This window comes from Geotrypetes seraphini, chromosome 10 (genome assembly GCF_902459505.1).
Source record: "Geotrypetes seraphini chromosome 10, aGeoSer1.1, whole genome shotgun sequence".
Classification (NCBI taxonomy): Eukaryota; Metazoa; Chordata; class Amphibia; order Gymnophiona; family Dermophiidae; genus Geotrypetes; species Geotrypetes seraphini.
The window spans coordinates 131,962,616-131,984,672 of record NC_047093.1 but is presented as its reverse complement, the minus strand read 5'-3'; the positions used below and the strand labels follow the sequence as shown (position 1 = coordinate 131,984,672).

The 22,057-nt window shown below is 47.3% G+C and overlaps 1 protein-coding gene across 1 annotated transcript in view; it reads right to left on the bottom strand.

The window, feature by feature from the left end:
* Positions 1 to 6,771: 6,771 nt before the first annotated feature.
* LOC117367666 (zinc finger protein 721-like) overlaps positions 6,772 to 22,057 on the bottom strand; it is a 44,338-nt gene continuing 29,052 nt past the window's right edge. The window contains 1 exon segment of the mRNA XM_033960449.1: positions 6,772 to 8,456. Within this exon segment, the coding sequence (XP_033816340.1) occupies positions 7,018 to 8,456 (1,439 nt within the window). The 3' untranslated portion in view covers positions 6,772 to 7,017.

The following is a 22,057-nucleotide window of genomic DNA, read 5'->3' as shown; positions in this document are numbered from 1 at the left end:
GGTGGAGGCCATGTGGCCTAGGAGAGTCATCATCTGTCGAGCTGATACCGAGGTCAGCAGGGAGATCCTTCGACTCAGACTTACTAACGCCTCTAGGCGCGGAGGGGGGAGGAAGGAACGGAGGCGAACCGTATCCAGCGTGGCCCCGATGAACTGTAGGGACTGCGAGGGGCATAGTTGGGATTTTGGGAAGTTTATTTCGAACCCCAGACTTTGTAGGTAGATAATAGTCTGTTGGGTCGCTGAGATAACCCCTTCCCTGGACGGGGCTTTGATTAGCCAGTCGTCCAGGTAGGGGAATACCTGGAGGCCCTGGGAATGTAAGATTGCTGCGACCACCACGAGGCACTTGGTGAAGACCCGAGGTGATGATGCTAGGCCAAAGGGTGGACTCGGTATTGTAGATGCCAGTACCCTACCTGAAAACGCAAGAACTTGCGGTGAGCGGGGTGTACTGGGACATGTGTGTACGCCTCCTTCAGATCGAGGGAGCAGAGCCAGTCGCCCTCGTCGATCAAGGGGTAGAGGGTCGGTAGGGAAAGCATCCGAAATTTTTCCCGTACTAGAAATTTGTTGAGGCGTCTCAAGTCTAGTATTGGGCGTAGGTCTCCCGTTTTTTTCGGTACCAGGAAGTAACGGGAGTAGAAGCCCTTCCCCCGTTGGTCGGGGGAACCTCCTCCACTGCCCTGAGGCGAAGCAGATCTCGAGCCTCGGAGAGGAGTAGGGGTAGCTGCGTCCAGTTGGGAGGGCAACTTCTTGGGGGATTGTCTGGAGGGATGGCTCGAAAGTTGAGAGAATATCCTGATGAGATCACGCCAAGGACCCATGCGTCCGACGTGACTTGTTCCCAGCGAGGGTAAAAGGCTTTGAGGCGACCCCCGATGGGAAGAGGGCCTGGGACTATGGCGGAGGGGGCCCGCCCCCTTCCGCGACTCCCGTCAAAAGGACGGGGATGGTTTGGTAGCCGCAGGCAGTTGGGACTTGGGCATGGCCCGGTGGTGTGCTTGCGGACGCCTGGGTGGAGGCCGCGAGAAGGCGGGAGTGGATTTTTGTGGGTAGCGGCGCGGAGGGGCCCTGAACGGCCTGGCTGCGGGCGGTTTAGGCTTTTGCCGCACGAGGGAGGCAAACGAGCGTTTGTGTTCGGAGAGGCGTTTTGTAGCCGCCTTGATAGTGTCATCGAACAGTTCTTTACCCACGCAAGGGAGGTTAGCCAACCGGTCCTGTAAGTTGGGGTCCATGTCGACCAGGCGCAGCCAGGCTAGGCGGTGCATGGCGATAGCAAAGGCTGCCTCTCTGGAGGAGAGTTCAAACCCATCGTAGGCCGCGTGGAATAGATGGAGGCGCAGGTTGGAGAGGGACTCTAAAAGCAGGCCAAACGCTCCTCGGCGGGAGGCCGGTAGGTCAGTCTCAAAGGCTCTCAATAGTTCAATGAGGTGTTTGAGGTAGGATGTGAAGGTGAAAGTGTAGCTTTGCACCCTAGAGGCCATCATGGCATTTAGGTATAGTCTCCTGCCGAACTTGTCTAGGGTTCGGCCTTCTCGGCCTGGGGGCGCCGCGGCTGAGACCCGAGATGGGTGGGCCTTTTTCAAGGAGGATTCTACTAGCAGCGACTGGTGGGAGAGCTGTGGTTGTTAAATCCCGGATAGGGTACTGTGCGGTACTTGGCCTCCATTTTGGAGGGTACGGCTGTGACCATGTAGGGGGTCTCCAGGTTCCTGAAGAAGGCCTGTTGGAGTACCGGGTTAGGCGGTAAGCGGAGGGACTCTCTGGGCAGTGAAGGCATATCTAGCTCCGCTAGGTATTCCTTAGAGTATCTGGAGTCGGACTGGAGGTCTAAGTCCAAAGCGTGGCCCATGTCCTGGACAAAGCGGGTGAAGGATGGGCGAGATGTTCCTGAGACCCCGTGCGGGGTCGATGAACGAGACCTCCGTCGGGTGGAGAAGGATGGGGAGGCTTCCCTCGAGTACCGAGGTTCCTGCTCCGATCCACGCTCCGAGACCGGGGAAGTACTGTGACAATGTTCCGGGGTCGTAGACCTCCGACGTCTCGAGGAGCCCCTCGGAGACGATGTCGGGGTTCGAGGTACCGATCGGTGTCTAATCGGTGACCTCGACTCGGACTCCCTCGGTGAAGACCTACCACCTCGGTCCGGGGTCCCGGACTGAGGAGGAGTTCGAAGGATGCGCGGGTTGGAGAGTGATAACTCAGCCACCCTTAACGGTCCCGTACGAGGTGTAGGTGAACGGCCTCGTAGAGTGGGGGAACCCCGGGCCTTCTTGGAGGAACGGCGATTCGGGGTTTCTGTCGTTTTAGCACGACGTTTTGCACCGCGGCGGTCTGAGGAGGGAGAGCGTCTCGGGTGCCTCGGTGAGGAGTCCGAGGAGGACGGAATGCGGCGAAGCTTGCGCGCTTTTCTTCGAGGTGGCTCGACGCGAGGCTCAGGCTGGTCTGGCACATGCGGGGTCGAGGTCGAGGCCGGTTGCAAAAGGGCCATTGCAGCGGCCAGCTCCGAGGAGATCATCGCTCGGAGTAGGTCCTGGAAAACGGGCACGGACAGCATCGAGGGCATGTCCACTGCCTCGGTGCACTCCACCGGGGGCGACCTCGTATCAGAGTATTCCCGTGTGGTGGAGGCACGGCCCGAAGGCTTGGAGGGCTTCGCCGGGGCTGTAAGCATGGGACTTCCGCCATGCGTCGCAGGCGTCCCCGAGGCTGGTTTCTTTGCTGGTACAGAACCTGAAGAGGGAAGAGGGGACTTACCCGGAGCCGAGGTCTTCTGTTGTCCCGAGGACTTAGGGTTCGAGTCTCGAGGCGATGCCGAGGTATTCGGGGCCGAGGTCAAGGCTGGGGCCGACCTCGAGGCCGAGGTAGAGGGCTGGTCCGGGGCGAAAAGGTCCGCCAAGCGGGCTTTCCTTCGACGGAGGGCCCGGTTCTGAAAAGTAGCGCACTGGGGGCAGGAGTCGGTTGGATGAGCGGCCCCCAGGCAGAGGATGCACCGGCGATGCGGGTCTGTGATGGAAAGAAGCCGCTCGCACCGGGAGCACTTTTTAAAGCCGGTCAAAGGCCGGGACATAGAATCGAAACTGGCCACGGCTCGAATAGCCACGCGGCCACGGGGACCCGGAAGCCTCCAGGTCGGTGAAAAACGAAGCAGGAACAGTTAAGACGAGAAAAAACTCGCGCACAGCGACTAAATCGAGAAAAAACAAGAAAAAATTGCGGTGCTAGAAGGCAGTTGGGGCAGAGCCAGAAAAACACGACTTCTAGGCTCAGCGGAAAATTTTGAACTGGAGACCACGAGGGGATGCGCCCCTAGTGGAGCAGGAAGGCACGCATGCGTGGAGCAGCAGAGCAAACTTAAATCTTCAATCAAGTTTGCTTGAAAATGCTTCCGCATCGGGGCTCCGTAGATGATGTCACCCACATGTGAGAATATCATGCCTGCTTGTCCTGGGATAACAATTATATCTCTATACACTTCTCCCTCCGTATTTGCTATGATAGGGGATTAACAGAACCGCAGATACAGAAACACCGCAAATAACTTTTTCATATGTTATTCGCTGTTTTCTATTTAAAAACCATTGTGAATAGGGTGAAACCGCGAATAACATGGTGGGAGACCTGGCCTGTTCCTGAAGGAGAGGCAAAACACGGTGAAGAAAGTGCTGGGAATCGTCAATTTTCTCTGTAAACACTTGGAATCAGCGATTTCTCTATGCGAGCTGATGTAATGGGGGGGGAGGAGCCAGCAAGCTAAAAACCGTGAATAATCGAAACCGCGAATGCTGAAACTGAATATGGAGGGAGAAGTGTACATAGCTACAGTGGAAACTCAATGACTCCAATTATTTTGTCTTAGAAATCATTAAATATAGTAACTACTTGAGGAAAAAGACCTCAGTAAAAAGGACAGACCGCAATATTTGCTGAGCGGTATTACTGACCTGTGTCAAATTTTAATCACCAGTCAAAGAAACCTCCATCCTCCAATACCGATTTTGTGGCACAATTTATAGAATTCAGTCCCATATGCATATTTTTATATACTGTAACAGCCTGTTTTACAAAGCTGCGCGGTAACGGCCCTGAAGCTTCGGGGCTGTTGCCGTGCGGCTTTGTAAAACAGGTTCTAAGTAAGAGTGTTATTGGCTTTTTCCTAGGCTTAGCACCTCAATTGCCTTGGAACACTGTTTTGTAGAATGGCTCGATGCAATCCCTGTGCTTTTCTTTTGAGCTATTTATAGTGGCCTCTTGAGCCCAGGGCAAGCAACCTCTGTGCTTTGAATTAGAGAATGACACGGTGACAAAATTCATCACCGTTCCCGTCCCCATGGATAACCGTGGGAAATAATCCCATGTCATTTTCTAGTGTCTATTTCAACCTCAGTCCTTCTACACCAGCATTCTTCAAAGCAAAGCTTGCGGGTCAGTGGTTGTGGCCATTCATACTCTGATTCTTCCCTCTCTCCTTAAAGAATGAGATGAAGATGGTTTCCAGCGGTTATCCGCGGGGACGGGAACGGTGATGAATTTTGTCACCGTGTCATTCTCTACTTTGAATGACCTATTGTAAGGTAATAGCCCCCTCTTCCTTTCCTTCTTCGATTGAGTTATTTTGCATGTTTTTAACACTGAGTGCTTTGCTTTGTATGTACACTCTAAATATGAATTTGAGCCATTAAAACCATATTATTTATAATTATGTGTTTCATTATTTGCACTTATTCTGATCTGTTATTTTAGATGTGGCAATTGTCCTTATTATAAGGACTAATGTGTCTCTGATGCAGACAGTCAGCTGCTGAAACATGTTGGGCTTTTTCTAACACACTTGCATGGTAGGACAATACAAACACACCGTTGAATCAAAAGTTGATGATTAATAAACTTTATTGAACTGTTCAGCTGCTCCTTTTTGGATTACAAAATATAGCTCATCGCTATTATTGATTAGCAGACAACGGCTGGTTAAAATCTCATTACATTATCCAGTATTTCTATTCCACCAACATCAAAACTAGTTCAGGGTAGATTACACATTAGAAGTACTGTTTTTCTGGCTGATCTGTTTTTATGCTTACTCTGCTCCTGGTTGTATGTTCCCTTTGCAATTGTTAATAAAGATAATTGAAAAAAAAAAAAAAGAAAGAAGTAATCATTCTAGGAATTACTAAATAAAGTCAAAATAAAATAAAAACCAGTTATAAAATTTGTCTTGAGACTAAGCTAGAGTACAAATTCATGGCCCCTTTATGTAAGCTGCACGAGAGGTTTTTAGCACAGGCCGGCACAGTGAAACCTCTAGCTGGTACAAAATATTGCAGAAAGGAAAATTCCCTTCCAAACCAGCATTGCAAAATGTGTGGGCAAAAGACTCTAACTCTGCTCATCCTGATTTAGGAACGGCAACAAATCTGGATTACGTCACTTAAAACACTAAAATACTCTATTATGGCCCAGATGATGTTTTTCATACTTCACAGCACCTCAAATAAATGTTGGTCTTGCATGCTCTTCCACTGTCCTCAACTGGCCTCTTGTTGGTCGGAGATTTGGTCACCGATCTGCTCAAATACTACCTATTAAATCTCAATTATCATACAATACTATATCGTAATATTTGGAGCTTTATCCCTTCAAGAGGATTTAGATAAATATCAGTCCACATTATTATCGTCCTTGCTACAGATAGCCTTGAAAGCTATACTTTCCAACTGGAAGGACTTATCGGCACTGTCTTGCAATGTTTGGTGGAACACTGTATGCTTATATGTAAAATACGAAAAAGTGGCTGCGGAAAAATCTAACACGCTGGTCGCATTTATTGCAAGATTAATACTCTCTTTTTTCTTACGACTGTGGTGTACTACAGAGTAAGGGTTGTAGTAAGTATCATGAGTAATTTGGTTATTGTTTAATGATGTATACCAATGCACTCATGTTTTGTTTTCTCTTATTACTTCATGTAACTGGTTTTCGCTGACGTTACTCAAGAGCTTTTGTTCTATTATTTATTGTACTGTTCACTATATGTTAAATAAAATAAAGACTGAACACAAAAAAGTCAAAATAAAAAAAAAACCCAGTTATAAAATGTGTCTTCAAATTCACGGCCCCTTTCAACAAGCTGCACTAGAGGTTTTTAGCGCGGGCTGACGCAGTAAATGCTCCAACACTCACAGAATTCCCATGAGCCTAGGAGCACTTACCTCACTGGCCCACGCTAAAATTCTGTAGCGCAGCTCGATAAAAGGGGAACTCCTTTTGGAGAGATGGTGCCGGAAGAGACATTGGCATGGAAGCAGCTTGCTGTACTGACTGACACACCTTGGAGTTCTGTAGAGATACCATAAAATTTCTAGTCATATTCACCATCTCTTTTCTAATAATTCCTAGCATTCTGTTTGCTTATTGGTCACCGCCACACTGTGGATGGAAGTCTTCAGTGTATTGTCCACGATGACACCTAGATCCCTCTCTTGGGGGCTGACTCCTAAGGTGGACTCCAGCATCCGGGATTTGGATTATTCTTCCCCCATCTGTATCACTTTGCACTATTCCCCCAATTTCCCAAGGTCTTCCTGCAATTTTTCACAGTTCTCATGTTTTTTGACAACTTTGAATAGCTTATGTCATCTGCAAATTTAATCGCCTCACTTTCCATTCCAATTTCCAGATAATTTAAAAATGTTAAATAGCATTGGTCTCGGTACATATCCCTGCAGTACTCCACCCTCTTTACCCTCTTCCATTGAGAAAAATGGCCTTTTAACACTTCCCTACGTTTTCTGTCCAATAACCAGTTCCTAATTCATAAGAAGAACATTGCCTCCTATCCTATGACTCTTCAAAGAAACCAAGCAAATTGGTGAGGCAAGAACTCCCTTGAGTTATTGTATTATTGAAGGATTTTCCACATTCAGAACATTTATATGGTTTTTCTCCTGTGTGGATTCTTTCATGATCTTCAAGATGAGTTTTTCGATTGAAACCTTTACCACATTCAGAACATTTTTACGGTTTTTCTCCAGAATGGATCCTTTCATGAATTATGAGGCTACTTGTATTATTGAATGATTTTCCGCACTCAGAACATTTATATGGCTTTTCTCCCATGTGGCTTCTTTTATGAGTTATGAGGCTACTTGTATTATTGAATGATTTTCCGCACTCAGAACATTTATATGGCTTTTCTCCCATGTGGCTTCTTTTATGAGTTATGAGGCTACTTGCATTATTGAATGATTTTCCACATTCAGAACATTTATATGGTTTTTCTCCCGTGTGGATTCTTTCATGATCTCTGAGATTAATTTTTCGATTGAAGCTTTTATCACATTAAGAACATTTATATGGTTTTTCTCCCATGTGGATTCTTTTATGAGCGTTGAGGCTACTCGTATTATTTAAAGATTTTCCACATTCAGAACATTTATATGGTTTTTCTCCCGTGTGGATTCTTTTATGAGCATTGAGGCTACTCGTCTTATTCAATGATTTTCCACATTCAAAACATTTATATGGTTTTTCTCCCGTGTGAATTCTTTCATGATCTCTGAGATTAAACTTTCGATTGAAGCTTTTATCACATTCAAAACATTTATATGGTTTTTCTCCTGTGTGGATTCTTTTATGAGTTATAAGGCTACTTGTATTATTGAAGGATTTTCCACATTCTGAACATTTATATGGTTTTTCTCCCTTGTGGATTCTTTTATGAGTTATGAGAATACTTGTTTTATTGAAGAATTTTCCACATTCAGTACATTTATATGGTTTTTCTCCCGTGTGGATTCTTTTATGACTTATAAGGTTACTTGTATTATTGAAGAATTTTCCACATTCAGAACATTTATAGGGTTTTTCTCCAGAGTGGATTCGTTTATGAGTTATAAGGCTACTTGCATTATTGAATGATTTTCCACATTCAGAACATTTATATGGTTTTTCTCCCGTGTGGATTCTTTTATGAGTTATGAGAATACTTGTTTTATTGAAGGATTTTCCACATTCAGTACATTTATATGGTTTTTCTCCCGTGTGGATTCTTTTATGACTTATAAGGTTACTTGTATTATTGAAGAATTTTCCACATTCAGAACATTTATAGGGGTTTTCTCCAGAGTGGATTCGTTTATGAGTTATAAGGCTACTTGCATTATTGAATGATTTTCCACATTCAGAACATTTATATGGTTTTTCTCCCGTGTGGATTCTTTTATGAGTGTTGAGGCTACTTCTATTACTGAAGGATTTTCCACATTCAGAACATTTATATGGTTTTTCTCCAGTGTGTGTTCTTTCATGATCTTCAAGATTAGCTTTTCGATTGAAACTTTTACCGCATTCAGAACATATATATGGTTTCTCTGCTGTGTGAGTTGCTTTATGAGTGTTGAGGTTACTTATATTATTGAAGGATTTTCCACATTCAGAACATTTATATGGCTTTTCTCCTGTGCAGATTCTTTCATGAGGTATAATGTTACTTTTTTCATGGAAGCTTTTATAAGTCAGAACATTTAAAAAGCTTCGTTTCCTTGGAGTTCATTTGATGCATTTGTATCTTGCTAATACTGATTAATTCATGTTTTCTCAGTTCAAGTACCTGACTGAAGTTTGACTTCCCAGTGAACATTTCCTCACAAATAGGGCTTTGACAAAGTTTCTGCCTGCTGATTCTTTCACTTTGTCTGAGATTTGGGCAGTTGATGGAATTTCTCTTTTCCTCAGTACATACATTTGAACTTTCTCCTTTTGGGGTCTTTTCTTTCATGCTAGGTGGTTTTATACTACTAATACCTTCTGGGCTGTCTCTTGAAGGGTCTTTGTGTGTCCATTCCTCCCTCTGCTGTCCATAACATACTCTCATTCTCTTATTCCCAAATTCATCATCTGTTGGATAAAAATGAAAGTATATACGTAAATTCTTTAGCACTCTCCAGACCAGTAGAGGTTAACTTTACGATTGGGTATATATCTAATCATGACCAGCAGGTGGAGACTGAAAACAAAACTTTGGGACAGTATATCCTAGCCCCTCCTCTCTATTTCCCTCAGTCTTCTTTCAGTCTCCAGCAGGTGTTGAGTGATCTGTACCCATCTCCCTTGGTAGGGCTGTTGGAATTTGTTTAGGGGTTTATTGTCCCTGTTTTTAGCCGGACGGAGCTTGGACGGACTCTGTTTGGGGGTTCGTCCGACCTCGGGGGTGTCAAACCCGGCGGGTCACGAGCGGGGTCCCTCCCCCCACTTCCTCCACCTCCCCATATTTTTTTAGAGGAGCCTCAGCAGTAAGCCTTGCCCCCTAAATCAAGCAAGGCATATTGCTTCGAGAGCCTGTGGAGTCTGTTCTGTAAAAAAAAAAAAAATCCTGAGGTAGTGCTGGTCTGGAGGGTTGTATCCCTTTAAGATAACTGTATTTTACTGTATTTTTTCAACTAACCGGCACTTTTTTACAGCTAGGTCGCGTATGGAGCAATGAGCACTTCTAAAGGGAAAAAGTGCTCATTGTGCTCCAGACGCGAGGCACTCGCGGCCGGCCTGTGCAAGCGGTGTTCAGGCCGGTGCGGTGGAGGAGCTCCGTCGGCAGCGGCTGCAGGCGCCCAGAGCTCCCCGCCGATGGTGCCTCGCGAGTCGGCAGGGAACGGTGGAGAAGCCCGGTCTTCTCCGTCCGCCCACGGAGGGATTCCCCGAGCCGCCGACGGTCGGGTTTTAGAGGATTCCCTCTCAGCTGATATTTTGACAGCTGATGCCGGCTTGCCTGTTTTAGCGGCTGAGACTATTCAGGTCTCTCAGCCGCTGCAGGCTATGGAGGGAGCTGTTTTGGCGGGAAAGACGCCATCTTCTCTGTCTGGCCCCTCCATTTTGTCTTCCACCTCAGGTGACCTTCCCCCTGTTTTGGCTAAGCAGGGGCAGGTTTCTGCTGGGTCCCCTGCTGTGGCAGGGAGTCCCTTGGGACCCTCGGGGGGTTTTTCCCCTGATTTTTTCTTTTCATTATGCAAAGCCTATTTTCAGGCGGCTGGGGGTCCCGGTTGCGCCCAGGGGGTCTCGGGGGGTGGGGTTTCCTCCGCGCTCCCTGCGGCTTTGCCTCTCTCGTCTGACGTGACGTCCCCTCCGCCGCCTCTCTTGTCCAAGCGTCCGCGGGTGTCGTGGGACGAGGATTTGTGGTCGGAGGAACGTGTCGGTCTGGAGGAGGACCTGGACCCTTCTGAGGAATTCCAGGACCCTCTGGAGGGGACGGAAGCTGGCGGCGGGTTGTCGGGTTTCCCGTTCTCCAGTGACGAGGCGTCCGTGGTGCGCCTTTTTCAGAGAGATGAGCTGCCTGACCTTATTCAACAGGTTTCTTCGGCTTTGCGTTTTGAGGACGCGCCGCCGGAGACTCCGCGTGTGGGGGACCCTCTGTTACGAGGGATCCGTTCCGTTTCCCGCTCTTTTCCTATGCATCAGGATATTCGGGATATTATTCTTGAGCAGTGGAAAACGCCGGAGACGCCGTTTCGGCTGGCGCGCAGCATGGCTCGCCTGTATCCCATTCCTGAAGGGGATCGGGCTACGTTAGCTTCGCCAGTCGTGGATGCGGTGGTCTCGGCTATTTCCAAGCGGCATACCGTGCCTGTTGAGGGCGGTTCTGCCTTGCGGGACTCTGAGGAGCGCAAATTGGAGACCATCCTTAAGCAAAATTTTCAAGTCTCTGCCTTTGGGGTCCAGGCGGCTATTTGTGGGGGACTGGTCGCTCGCGCCGTGTTTCGGTGGGCGGAGCGGGTCTTGGATCGAGAGTCTGACGACTGGTCTCTGGTGGATCAGGAGGTAGCGAAGATTGAGATGGCTGCCTCATTCCTCTCGGATGCTCTGTATGACTTGGTGCGGATCTCGGCTAAGTCCATGGCTTTTGGCGTGGCCGCAAGGCGTGTGTTGTGGCTGCGCGCTTGGGCGGCGGATGCTGCGTCCAAAGCTAAGCTTACTAAATTTCCCTTTCGGGGGTCGTTTTTATTTGGAGAGGACTTGGATAAGTTGATTCAGACTCTGTCGGACTCGAAAGTTCCCCGTTTGCCGGAGGACCGTGCCCGCCCGGCGTCTCGGGGTGGTGCGGCCCGGGGGCGGTTGCGGGAATTTCGCAAGTATCGCCCTGGGCGTGGGGCTGCTTCTTTCCAGTCTCCGGGGTTTTCCCGGGGTCGGTTCTTCCAGCGCATGCAGCCCTTTCGGGGGGCCCGTCGGGGGGCAGGGAATCCCTCCGCCGGTTCCCCCGCTTCCCGTCCTGCACAATGACGCCTTGCCGGCGCCCCCCTTGGTTCCGGTGGGGGCCCGGCTGCGCGACTTTTTTCCCAAATGGGCCGAGATCACGTCCGATCAGTGGGTCCTGGAGGTGGTGCGGGACGGTTATGCCCTGGAGTTCGCCCGCTCTCTGCCGGATTTTTTCCTCGCTTCTCCATGTCAGACTCCTGGGAAGACGCTGGCGTTTCGCCAGACCCTTCAGCGCTTGCTAGATCTCAGGGCAGTAGTTCCAGTGCCCCCCCCCGGAGTGGGGCACGGGCAGGTACTCCATTTACTTTGTGGTGCCCAAGAAGGAGGGGACCTTTCGGCCCATCCTCGATTTGAAAGGGGTCAACAGGGCTCTCAAGATTCCCTCTTTCCGTATGGAAACTCTGCGGTCGGTCATTCTGGCGGTTCAGCCGGGGGAGTTTCTCACTTCTCTCGATCTGACGGAGGCCTACTTGCATGTTCCCATTCGGGCCTCTCATCAGCGTTTCCTGCGCTTTGCGATCTTGGGTCGGCACTATCAGTTCTGTGCGCTTCCCTTTGGGCTGGCCACGGCTCCCCGGACGTTCACCAAGGTGATGGTGGTCGTCGCGGCAGCCTTGCGGTCGGAGGGCATCCTGGTACACCCCTACCTGGACGACTGGTTAATTCGGGCCAAGTCGTTGCAGGAAAGCTCCCGGGTTACGGCTCGGGTGGTGGAGTTTCTCCGGTCGCTGGGCTGGGTGGTCAACCTTTCCAAGAGTCGGTTGGTTCCGGCTCAGCGTCTGGAGTACCTCGGGGTGCTGTTCGACACCTCCTTGGGGAAGGTCTTCCTCCCAGAGGCCCGGGTGAGCAAATTGCAGTCTCAGATTCGCCTGCTTTTGGCGTCCCGGTGTCCTCGGGCGCGAGATTTCCTCCAGGTCCTGGGGTCGATGGCGGCGTCCCTGGACGTGGTGAGGTGGGCGCGGGCCCACATGCGTCCTCTCCAGTATGCTCTGCTCCGGAGGTGGTCTCCCCAGAGGCACGGGATGGATGTTCCGGTTCCCCTGCGAGGCTTGGCGCGCTGCAGTCTGCGTTGGTGGCTCCGGACCCCTCACCTAGTTCAGGGGGTGGGTCTGGATCTTCCGCAGTGGACGGTGCTCCTTACGGATGCGAGTCTCCTGGGTTGGGGGGCCCAGTGCCTGGGTCACTCAGCTCAGGGAACCTGGTCCACGGAGGAGGCCTCCTGGTCGATCAACGTGTTGGAGACCAGGGCGGTCCGGCTGGCGCTGTTGGCTTTCCACTCCCTTTTGTTGGGCAAGTCGGTCAGAGTCCTGTCGGACAATGCCACGGCGGTGGCTTATGTCAATCGTCAGGGGGGCACCAAGAGCACTCTGGTGGTGCAGGAGGCGGCTCGGCTCATGGTTTGGGCGGAGTCGCATCTTCTGGACCTCTCGGCCTCTCACATTGCCGGGGTAGAAAACGTTCAGGCGGACTTCCTCAGTCGTCACTTCTTGGATCCGGGAGAGTGGTGTCTCGGCGCCGAGGCGTTTCAGTTGCTAGTGCGTGCTTGGGGGCAGCCCCTGATGGATCTGATGGCTACAAGTGGCAACGCCAAAGTACCCCGCTTCTTCAGTCGTCGCAGGGACGGTCTGGCCGAGGGTCTGGATGCTCTGGTCCAACCGTGGCCAACGGAGGGGCTGTTGTATGTGTTCCCTCCTTGGCCATTAGTGGGCAGAGTACTGCTTCGCATTGTTCGCCATCCGGGGCTGGTGGTCTTGGTGGCTCCGGATTGGCCTCGTCGTCCGTGGTATGCGGATCTGGTGAGGCATCTGGTGGCGGATCCTCTTCCTCTGCCTCTCGGGTGCGATCTTCTGACGCAGGGTCCCATTCCCATGTTCGACCCGTCTCCCTTTTGTCTTACGGCTTGGCTCTTGAAAGGGGCCGCCTGAGTAAGAAGGGATATTCCGACAAGGTGATCTCTACACTTTTGGGGTCCCGGAGGCTTTCTACCTCTCGGGCTTATGTACGGGTTTGGCGTCTTTTTGAGGAATGGTGCCGAGCGCGGGGAGTGGGCTCCTTTCGCGCTTCTCTGCCTAACATTCTAGAGTTTTTGCAGGATGGCCTGGATAGGGGCCTGGCCTGGTCTTCTCTTCGGGTTCATCTGGCGGCCCTGTCGGCTTTTCGGGGACTGGTGACAGGTCAGCGTTTGTCAGCCATTCCTGATGTGATTCGCTTTCTTAGGGCGGCCAAGTTGATCAGGCCTCCCATAAGGCCCTCGATTCCCTCTTGGGATCTCAATCTGGTTCTCTCTGTTCTAGTGCGCCCTCCTTTCGAGCCGTTGGATGGCTGTTCGTTGAAGGACCTTACGCTGAAGTCGGTCTTTTTGGTGGCCATTACTTCCGCTAGACGGGTGTCTGAGCTACAGGCTTTCTCTTGTAGGGCTCCCTTCCTGGAGTTTTCGAAGGAGCGGGTTGTTTTGCGGCCTGTTCCTTCCTTTCTGCCGAAGGTAGTTTCTCCTTTTCATGTCAATCAATCGGTGGTCCTCCCGGTCTTGGGTAGTCGGGAGGGTTCTTCTGAGCAACGACAGCTGCGCAAGTTGGATGTCGGTCGGGTCCTCCATGCTTATGTGCAGCGGACCCGGGATTTTCGGAGCTCCGATCATCTCTTTGTGCTTCTGGCGGGTCCTCGTCGGGGGGCTGGCGCTTCTAAGGCTACTATTGCGCGCTGGATCAAGGAGATGATTGCTTCCGCTTATCTTCTGAGTCAGAAGCCGGTTCCGGAGTTTCTCAAGGCTCATTCCACTAGGGGTCAGGCGGCTTCTTGGGCTGAGTCGTCGCTCGTGCCTCCGGTGGATATTTGTAAGGCTGCGGTTTGGTCCTCCTTGCATTCATTTGTTCGGCATTATCGGGTAGATGTTCAGGCGCGTCGGGACGCGGTGTTCGGTGAGCGTGTTCTGGTATCGGCCCTTCGGGGGTCCCGCCCGTGAGAGGGACTGCTTTGGTACGTCCCAATCGTAAAGTTAACCTCTACTGGTCTGGAGAGTGCTAAAGAAGGAGAAATTAGGTTCTTACCTGCTAATTTACTTTCTTTTAGCTTCTCCAGACCAGTAGAGGTCCCCACCCTGTCTGTTGTTGTTGTTGTTGTTGGGGCTGTTGCGCGGGCAGTTTTTGGTTTTTGCTGCGGGTTCTAGTATTTTTCTAGGGCCGGGGAGAATTGAAGAACAGCGGCTGTGGCTCGGCTGGCTTAGCTGGCGAGCTGTGGGGACCTTCTTCCTTCGGGAATTTCTCCTCTGCATTTTCCAACAGCATTTTTGGGTATGTTATTTGTTACTCCTTTCGGAGTATTGTTTTTTCTCTCTGTTGTTTTCCAGTTCTTGGTTCTGCTTGGCTATTCGGCAGACTGAGGGAAATAGAGAGGAGGGGCTAGGATATACTGTCCCAAAGTTTTGTTTTCAGTCTCCACCTGCTGGTCATGATTAGATATATACCCAATCGTAAAGTTAACCTCTACTGGTCTGGAGAAGCTAAAAGAAAGTAAATTAGCAGGTAAGAACCTAATTTCTCCTTATACAGCTATTAATAACACAAATATAGGTAAATATCCCCACTGAAGTCTTTAAAGTCATTTATTTGTGGACAGGTGAGCAATGGCATATGAAAAGATATAAACAGACCATCCTGATCTCATTTGCTGGTTCTGAACATCTCATCCTCCCCTCCATTCTCTGCAATTATCCCCTTTCCTCCGATTACATTCACTAACCAAAATCTCTGTGAGAAAATTTAGAAATACTCCACGGCACATAGCAATTCTTGGCTTACCACTCTTCATATCAGCATCCTCCTCTCCTCCCTCCAGTTGGTCACTGGCAGGATCCTCTTCCATTTTCACTATCTCTTCTGTGAGGTCAGCAGGGCAACTTTGGCTGCCTGTATGGAAAAATAACAGATTTATAAGAAAGCTTAAGACCTAAGAAAGGGAAATCTTTACTAAAACTGAGATGATGGGACTTTTATGACTTCTGAAAATGTAAGTAACCTGGTGGAAGGAGTTAAGGATCCTGAGTAGTTCTGAAAATGTCTCCATCCATTCCACTAATGCCATGTTGAGTCACTTTGCCTCACTCACACCCTCTACTGCTATCAGTGTGGTCCTTCCTATATCCTCCCCTCCTGGAGTCACCAATTTGGCCATCTTTCCTCATTCCTTCTGTTGATCCCAGTGGGGGGGCTGTCCTTCCTGCAGCCTCTTTCACTAAGACCATCCTGCCTGCCTCTTTCCAAATGGCAGCATTGTGTGATTCACAGAGAACATGGCTGGGGTGTGCTGTGCCTCTAGACACCAGGAAATATTATAAAAATATTGGGAGGAGGAGCTTAGTGCAGAAAGCTTTCAGAGCAGGGGGTGAGGAGGTTCAGTCTGGTGAAAAATTCCTGTGGAATACTAAATGGCCTCGTATCCATTCATTTCAATGCAATTTATAGCTTTAGGGGTTAACATTTGCAGTCCTAACCCTTCCTGCTTTACTTGGTGCATAGAGCCTGCAGTAACTGCATGGTGGCTTTCTGCATCAGCACCTGAATACGTACAGATAAGTACTGTGGAGTTGTGATGTACCTGTATATATTATAAAATATGTGAGTACACATGTAGACCTTTAGGAAAGCAATAAAATCATACCTCTTCACCTAAACTCCCCTGCCTACAGCCGGTGGATTACAAAGAAATATATATTGGTCCTAGATCCTCAGTATGCCATGTTAGGATAAAAACTTGTATTAAAAAATCATGCACTGTAACTTAGCAAATTGTAACCCGTAAGCTGTCTATTACCTTATATACTCGAATATAAGTTGATCCAAATATGTCAAGACCTCCATTTTTTTCCCCTAAAAAGGAGGAAAATGGTTGACTTGAATATAAGATGGGGGCTTAATATTTAAGTGCCCTACCTGCCAGGATCTGCACCCAGCGCCCCCTCCCTCCCTCCCCTGCAACTTGCCCCCTCACTCCTTGCATTAGTGCTGCCTGATTTCCGATTCGAATCGATTCACTGATTCGAATCCCGATTTGGTGACTGACCCTCCTCCCTTTGCCTTCCTAAAGCAGGAGCGGCAACACTGCCTCTTGCTGGCTGTCCACTGCCACTGCTGCTTTAGGCGGCAAGGGGGGAGGATCAGTCAGGAAGGCCTACCCCCCTCCTCCAAAGGCCTGCATATTCGGCCACCTTCCCCGCTCTTACCTTAACATAATATGGCAGCCTGTGATTTTCTTTTGAGCTATTTACAGTGGCCTCTTGACCCTAGGGCAAGCAACCTTTGTGCTCTGAATGTCCTATTGTAAGGTAACAGCCCCCTTCCTTTCCCTCTTCTACTGAATTATTTTGCATGTTTTTAACACTGAGACCCTGATTCTATAAACAGTGTCCCAATTGTAAGCGTCCTGCCGCTATCTAACCAGTTAATCAGTACGCACGATTTTAGAAAAAAAGCTCCCGAGGCAGGACGCTTACATTGGAGGTGCACCCGGGAGCCTAGGGAGGCCCGCATGCCCATCTAAGGCTAGCTGTGGGCGTGGTTTGCCCCGGAAATCACCTTAGGTGAACCTAGGCGGTCATATGCGTCTTCCTAGTCCAGCGGGAGATGCTTACAATGTAGGCCAGCAAAATGCTGGCCTACATTGTAAGTAGACGCAGCTGCTAAGCTTATCGTGGCAAGGGATCTCCCTGCTGCGATGTTTAGCAGCCGCGGCTGCCAGTCCCCTCCCCCTCTGAACGAAACTGGTAGGATGGTGCCTAATCCCTCCTGCCGGAAACCCCCCCACCGTAGATATCCCCCCCTGCGAGCACCCCAGCAGCCATGCCTATAGCGAACCTGATTATCTAACTGGCGTCTGTAACATGGCGTCAGTTAGAGAATTGGGTTCACTGTAGGTACAATTCTTTATAGCAGTGTTTTTCAACCTTTTTACACCTATGGACCGGCAGAAATAAAAGACCGGTGGTTGAAGAACACGGGGCTAAGTCGTGGGCCAGACCCCACCCATCTCTACCCAATCTCCACCCCAGACCCCGCCTCCATAATAGTGCTAATTGCACCTTGCACGTCCCGTGCTTCATCTGGAAGCCTTCCCTCTGACGTTGCAATGTCAAAGAAGGTTTCTGGTTCAGGCGCGGAATGCCTGTAGGAGCCACTGCCCGTGCTGGCCCTGTGGACCGACAGGAAATTTCTGTGGACCGGCACTGGTCCATGGACCGGTGGTTGAAGAACACTGCTTTATAGGACACCCATTGGCTTCTGAGACTGGGAATCCGATACAGAATCCGGCCCTGAGTGTTTTGCTCTGTATGTACATGCTAAATATGAATTTGAGCCATTAAGGCCATATTATTTATAATTATGTGTTTCATTATTTGCACTTATTCTGATCTGTTATTTTTAGATGTAGAATTGTCCCTATGATAACATCTTAATGTGTCCCCGACGCAGGCAGTCAGCTGCTGAAACATGTTGGACTTTTTCTAACACATCAAGTTTCAAGTTTATTAGGATTTTATATACCGCCTATCAAGGTTATCAAAGCGGTTTTACAATCAGGTACTCATCTGTATGGTAGGACAATACAAACACACCGTTGAATCAAAGGTTGATTTTGAATAAACTTTATTGAACTGTTCAGCTGCTCCTTTTTGGATTACAAAATATAGCTCATCGCTATTACAGATTAGCAGCCAGTCCCATCAACATCGACTGGTTATCATTACATTATCCAGTATTTCTATTCCGCCCACACCAAAACTGGTTCGGGGTAGATTACACATTAAGAAACTAGAAGTAATCATTCTAGGAATTACAAACCAAAGTAAAACAAAAAACAAACAGTTATAAAATTTGTCTTCACGACCCCTTTTAGCAACTGCACTAAAGATTTTTATCGTGGGCTAGCGCAGTAAATGCTCCGACACTGATAAACTTACTATGAACATAGGAGTACTTATCTCACTGGCCTATGCTAAAAACCTCTAGCGCAGCTTGATAAAAGGGGCCATCGGTTATTTAAATAGCATTTGTTTCCTAAACAGTATACTCTTAATAAGCTATGGAAAAGCACCAAAATTAGTTAACGATCTCTACAGGGGCATAGATCAAGTGTGTGATAAGAAAAATTATCTGATGGTACATGTGTCAAGCAGGATCCACACAGAACTCAATGCTTAATGTCAAGCCTATGACCTAGGCTTCGATTGACACTTTGAGGTATCTTCGAACTGAGCTGAGGCAGGCTTGGAAGCTTTTAAAGTTTATGAAGACTGCATCTGCAGTAGCCCCGAAAGCTGTTTGAGCATAGCCTGGAACTCCTTTTGGAGAAATGGTGCTGGAAGAGACATTGACATGGAAGGCGCCTGCTGTACTGACTGTCGCATCATGGAGCGATGCAGAGACACCATAAAATATCTAGTCTTATTCACCATCCCTTTTCTAATAATTTCTAGCATTCTGTTTGCTTTATTGGTCACTACCGCACAGTGGACGAAAGTCTTCAGTGTACTGTCCACAATGACACCTAGATCTCTCTCTTGGGTGCTAACTCCTAAGGTGGACTCCAGCATCCGGGATTTGGATTATTCTTCCCCATCTGCATCACTTTGCACTCGTCTACATTAAATTTCATCTGCCATTTGGATGCACTTGTCCACGTTAAATTTCATTTGGATGCCTAGTTCTCCAATCTCCCAAGGTCTTAATGCAATTTTTCACATTTTTTTTGACAACTTTGAATAGCTTATGTCATCTGCAAATTTAATCACCTCACTTTCCATTCCAGTTTCCAGATCATTTAAAAATATGTTAAATAGCATTGGTCTCAGCACATATCCCTGCAGTACTCCACCCATTTACCCTCTTCCATTGAGAAAAATGGCCATTTAACACTTCCCTACGTTTTCTGTCCAGTAACCAATTCATAATTCATAACAGAACATTACCTCCTATCCGATGATTCTTCAAAGAAACCAAGCAAATTGGTGAGGCAAGAACTCCCTTGACTGAAACCATGCTGACTCAGTCCCGTTAAATTATGTTTGACTACATGTTCCATAATTTTTTATTTTTTTATAATAGTTACCAGGATTTTGCCTGGCACTGGGTCAGGAACCCTTTTTAAAAATTGCCACTATCCAATCTTCAGGTGCTATGGAGGATTTTAGTAGCATATCAGCACATTAATATGTTTTTTATATGGTTTTCCCCACTGTGAATTATTTCAAGAGTTCTGAAGCTTTTAACACATTCAGAACATTTATATAGTTTTTCTCCTCTATGGATTCTTTATGACATCTGATCAAAACTTTTATTACATTCAGAACATTGATATAGTTTATTGTTTATTGAAAACTTCTAAACCACTACTAATGACTGGGGAGTCAATTAAGAGCGGTTTACATGAGGTTCTATAATAGTGTTACGATACAGAGTTAGCATTTTCGGAAATGTTTTCAATACAGACACATTTATACCATAATCAATCATCCTAAGTATTTGCACACATTTATAATATAATCAGTCATCCTATGTATATACACATAATACCAGTATCGTGTACTATGTTCATACTAAATCCTACTTATTTGCACACGTAATTCCTGTATCATGCTCTATGTCATGTTCCTAGTGGGAACCAGCCAGCTATCTCCTCTATGTTGCTTTATTAGTTAAAATAATCTGTGAAAAGGATGGACTTTATCCCTTTCTTGAACTTTCCGGTGTCCTTTTCTAGTATTAATTCCTTCGGAAGAGAGTTCCACCACCTGGGAACCATCACTGAGAACATTCTTGTCCTGACGCTTTTGTATTTGACGTCTTTGAAGGAGGGTATTTCCAACAAGTATTCTTGGCTTGAGCGTAGGGCATGTGCTGGTGTATGGTAATGTAGTCTGGCTGCTAGATATAGCGGTTCTGAGAGATGAATGATTTTGTGTGTCAAACACAAGATCTTGAATATCACCCTGCTTTCAATCGGGAGCCAGTGTAACTCTTTCAGTAGTGGGGTGACACTCATCTGCCTCCTGCTGCTGTGTTTTGTACCATTTGAATCTGCTTGATCATGTACTTTGGTATGCCCAGTAGGATTGCATTGCAGTAGTCAAAGGGTTATTATTATGTTGGACACTGCTTGAGGGATGAGTTAGAGTTTAAGTCCTCTAACCTAGTAGAGTTTGCCATAAGCATTTTTCACAATTCATTTGATCTGTAAGATCATGTCTAGGCTTGGGTTCAGCCATACTCCTAGTTATGTTATGTTATGTTCCTCACCCCTTCTGTGGATGATTTTATGGTATTGCCATTCAGAGTTAGTTGGTATCTTGGGCTATTTAATCCCCATTTGTTAATTAGAAGTAGTTCTGTTTTATCGTTGTTAGCTACTAATCCATTTGCTTGGAACCATCCTAAGATTTTCTCTAGGTCTGTCTTGATCCACTGTTTAGTCTTCATGTCCTGTTTCTTCAGTGGGATAATCAATTGGACGTCATCCGCATAGATGTAGCATTCCCATTCCAGTTTTCTGATGAATTTCCCCAGTGGTTGTAAGAAGATGTTGAACCGCATGGGTGACATAGTGGATCCCTGTAGTACCCCTATGTCTGTTTCTTTCCAGTTGCTCGTGTTCCCCTGCCATTCTACCCTTGTTAGTCTTTTGGATAGAAAGGACTCTATCCATGCCATGACTTCCTTTGAGGCTGAATTCTATGCATCTTGATTTTAGCAGTGCGTGTTGGGACTGGGTCGAAGGCTGCTGAGAGGTCCAGAACCCCAGCTGTATGTCTTCTCCTTTTCCATGTTCAGGTTTATTAGAAGTTTTGACTATACTTTGTTTTAGCATCAGCACAATTTACAAATATTAAAAGGAAAAGAACGCCATTATAAACAAAGAAAAGCAAAAGAGAATTAAATTAAATTAAAGTTTAATAGTTGCCTAAGAAAGGACTCCACTCTCAATAATTTCAAAAGAAAACTAAACAGAAAAGATATATCTTCACAAATGACCTAAATTTTGGTTAGGAAAATTCAGAGCAAATCTCAATTAGAAGAGAATTCCATAGACTAGGAACAGATGCATAAAAAGCAGCATTACAAGTTGTAGCCAATCAAACTAAATGAACCGGTAAAGTTAATTGATGAGCAGACACAGAACGCAAATTACGAGTTGGCCTGTATGGAACTAATAATTTCCCCAGGTAAACAGGTTGTCCTGATTGTAATATTTTAAAGGCAAGCATTAAAGCCTTATGCATAAGACAATATTTGACAGAAAGCCAATGATACTCTTTAAAAAATGGAAATATATGATCATACCTACGAGCATTAACAAGAACTCTAACAGCTGTATTCTTTATAGTTTGAAACTTAATATATACTGATGTCAATCCAGTGTAAATGATATTACAATAGTCAATCTTTGAAGTAACTAAGGCATAAATAAGAGATTCACAACATGGCGTATCAATATAAGAGCGTATAGAACGAATCCTACCCAAAAAGAAAAAGCAAGATTTTGCAACCATTGTTTGCATGGGGTTTGAGGACCAAGTCCTGTACTGCTACTAGCACTGTTTCCATGCTCACGTGTCTTCTGAACCTTGATTGGACCTGGTCTAGCTTTGATGAGTTTTTTAGGAAGTTGATTTTGTTGGCAGGTTAGTTTGTCTATTTATTTAGATATCCATGGTTGTTTGGCTACTGGTCTCTAGATGGAAGGAACTTCTAGGTCTTTTTCTTTACTCTTCAGGATGGGCTTGATGACTGAGAGTTTCAAGTGGAACATGTCCGGACTGTAATGA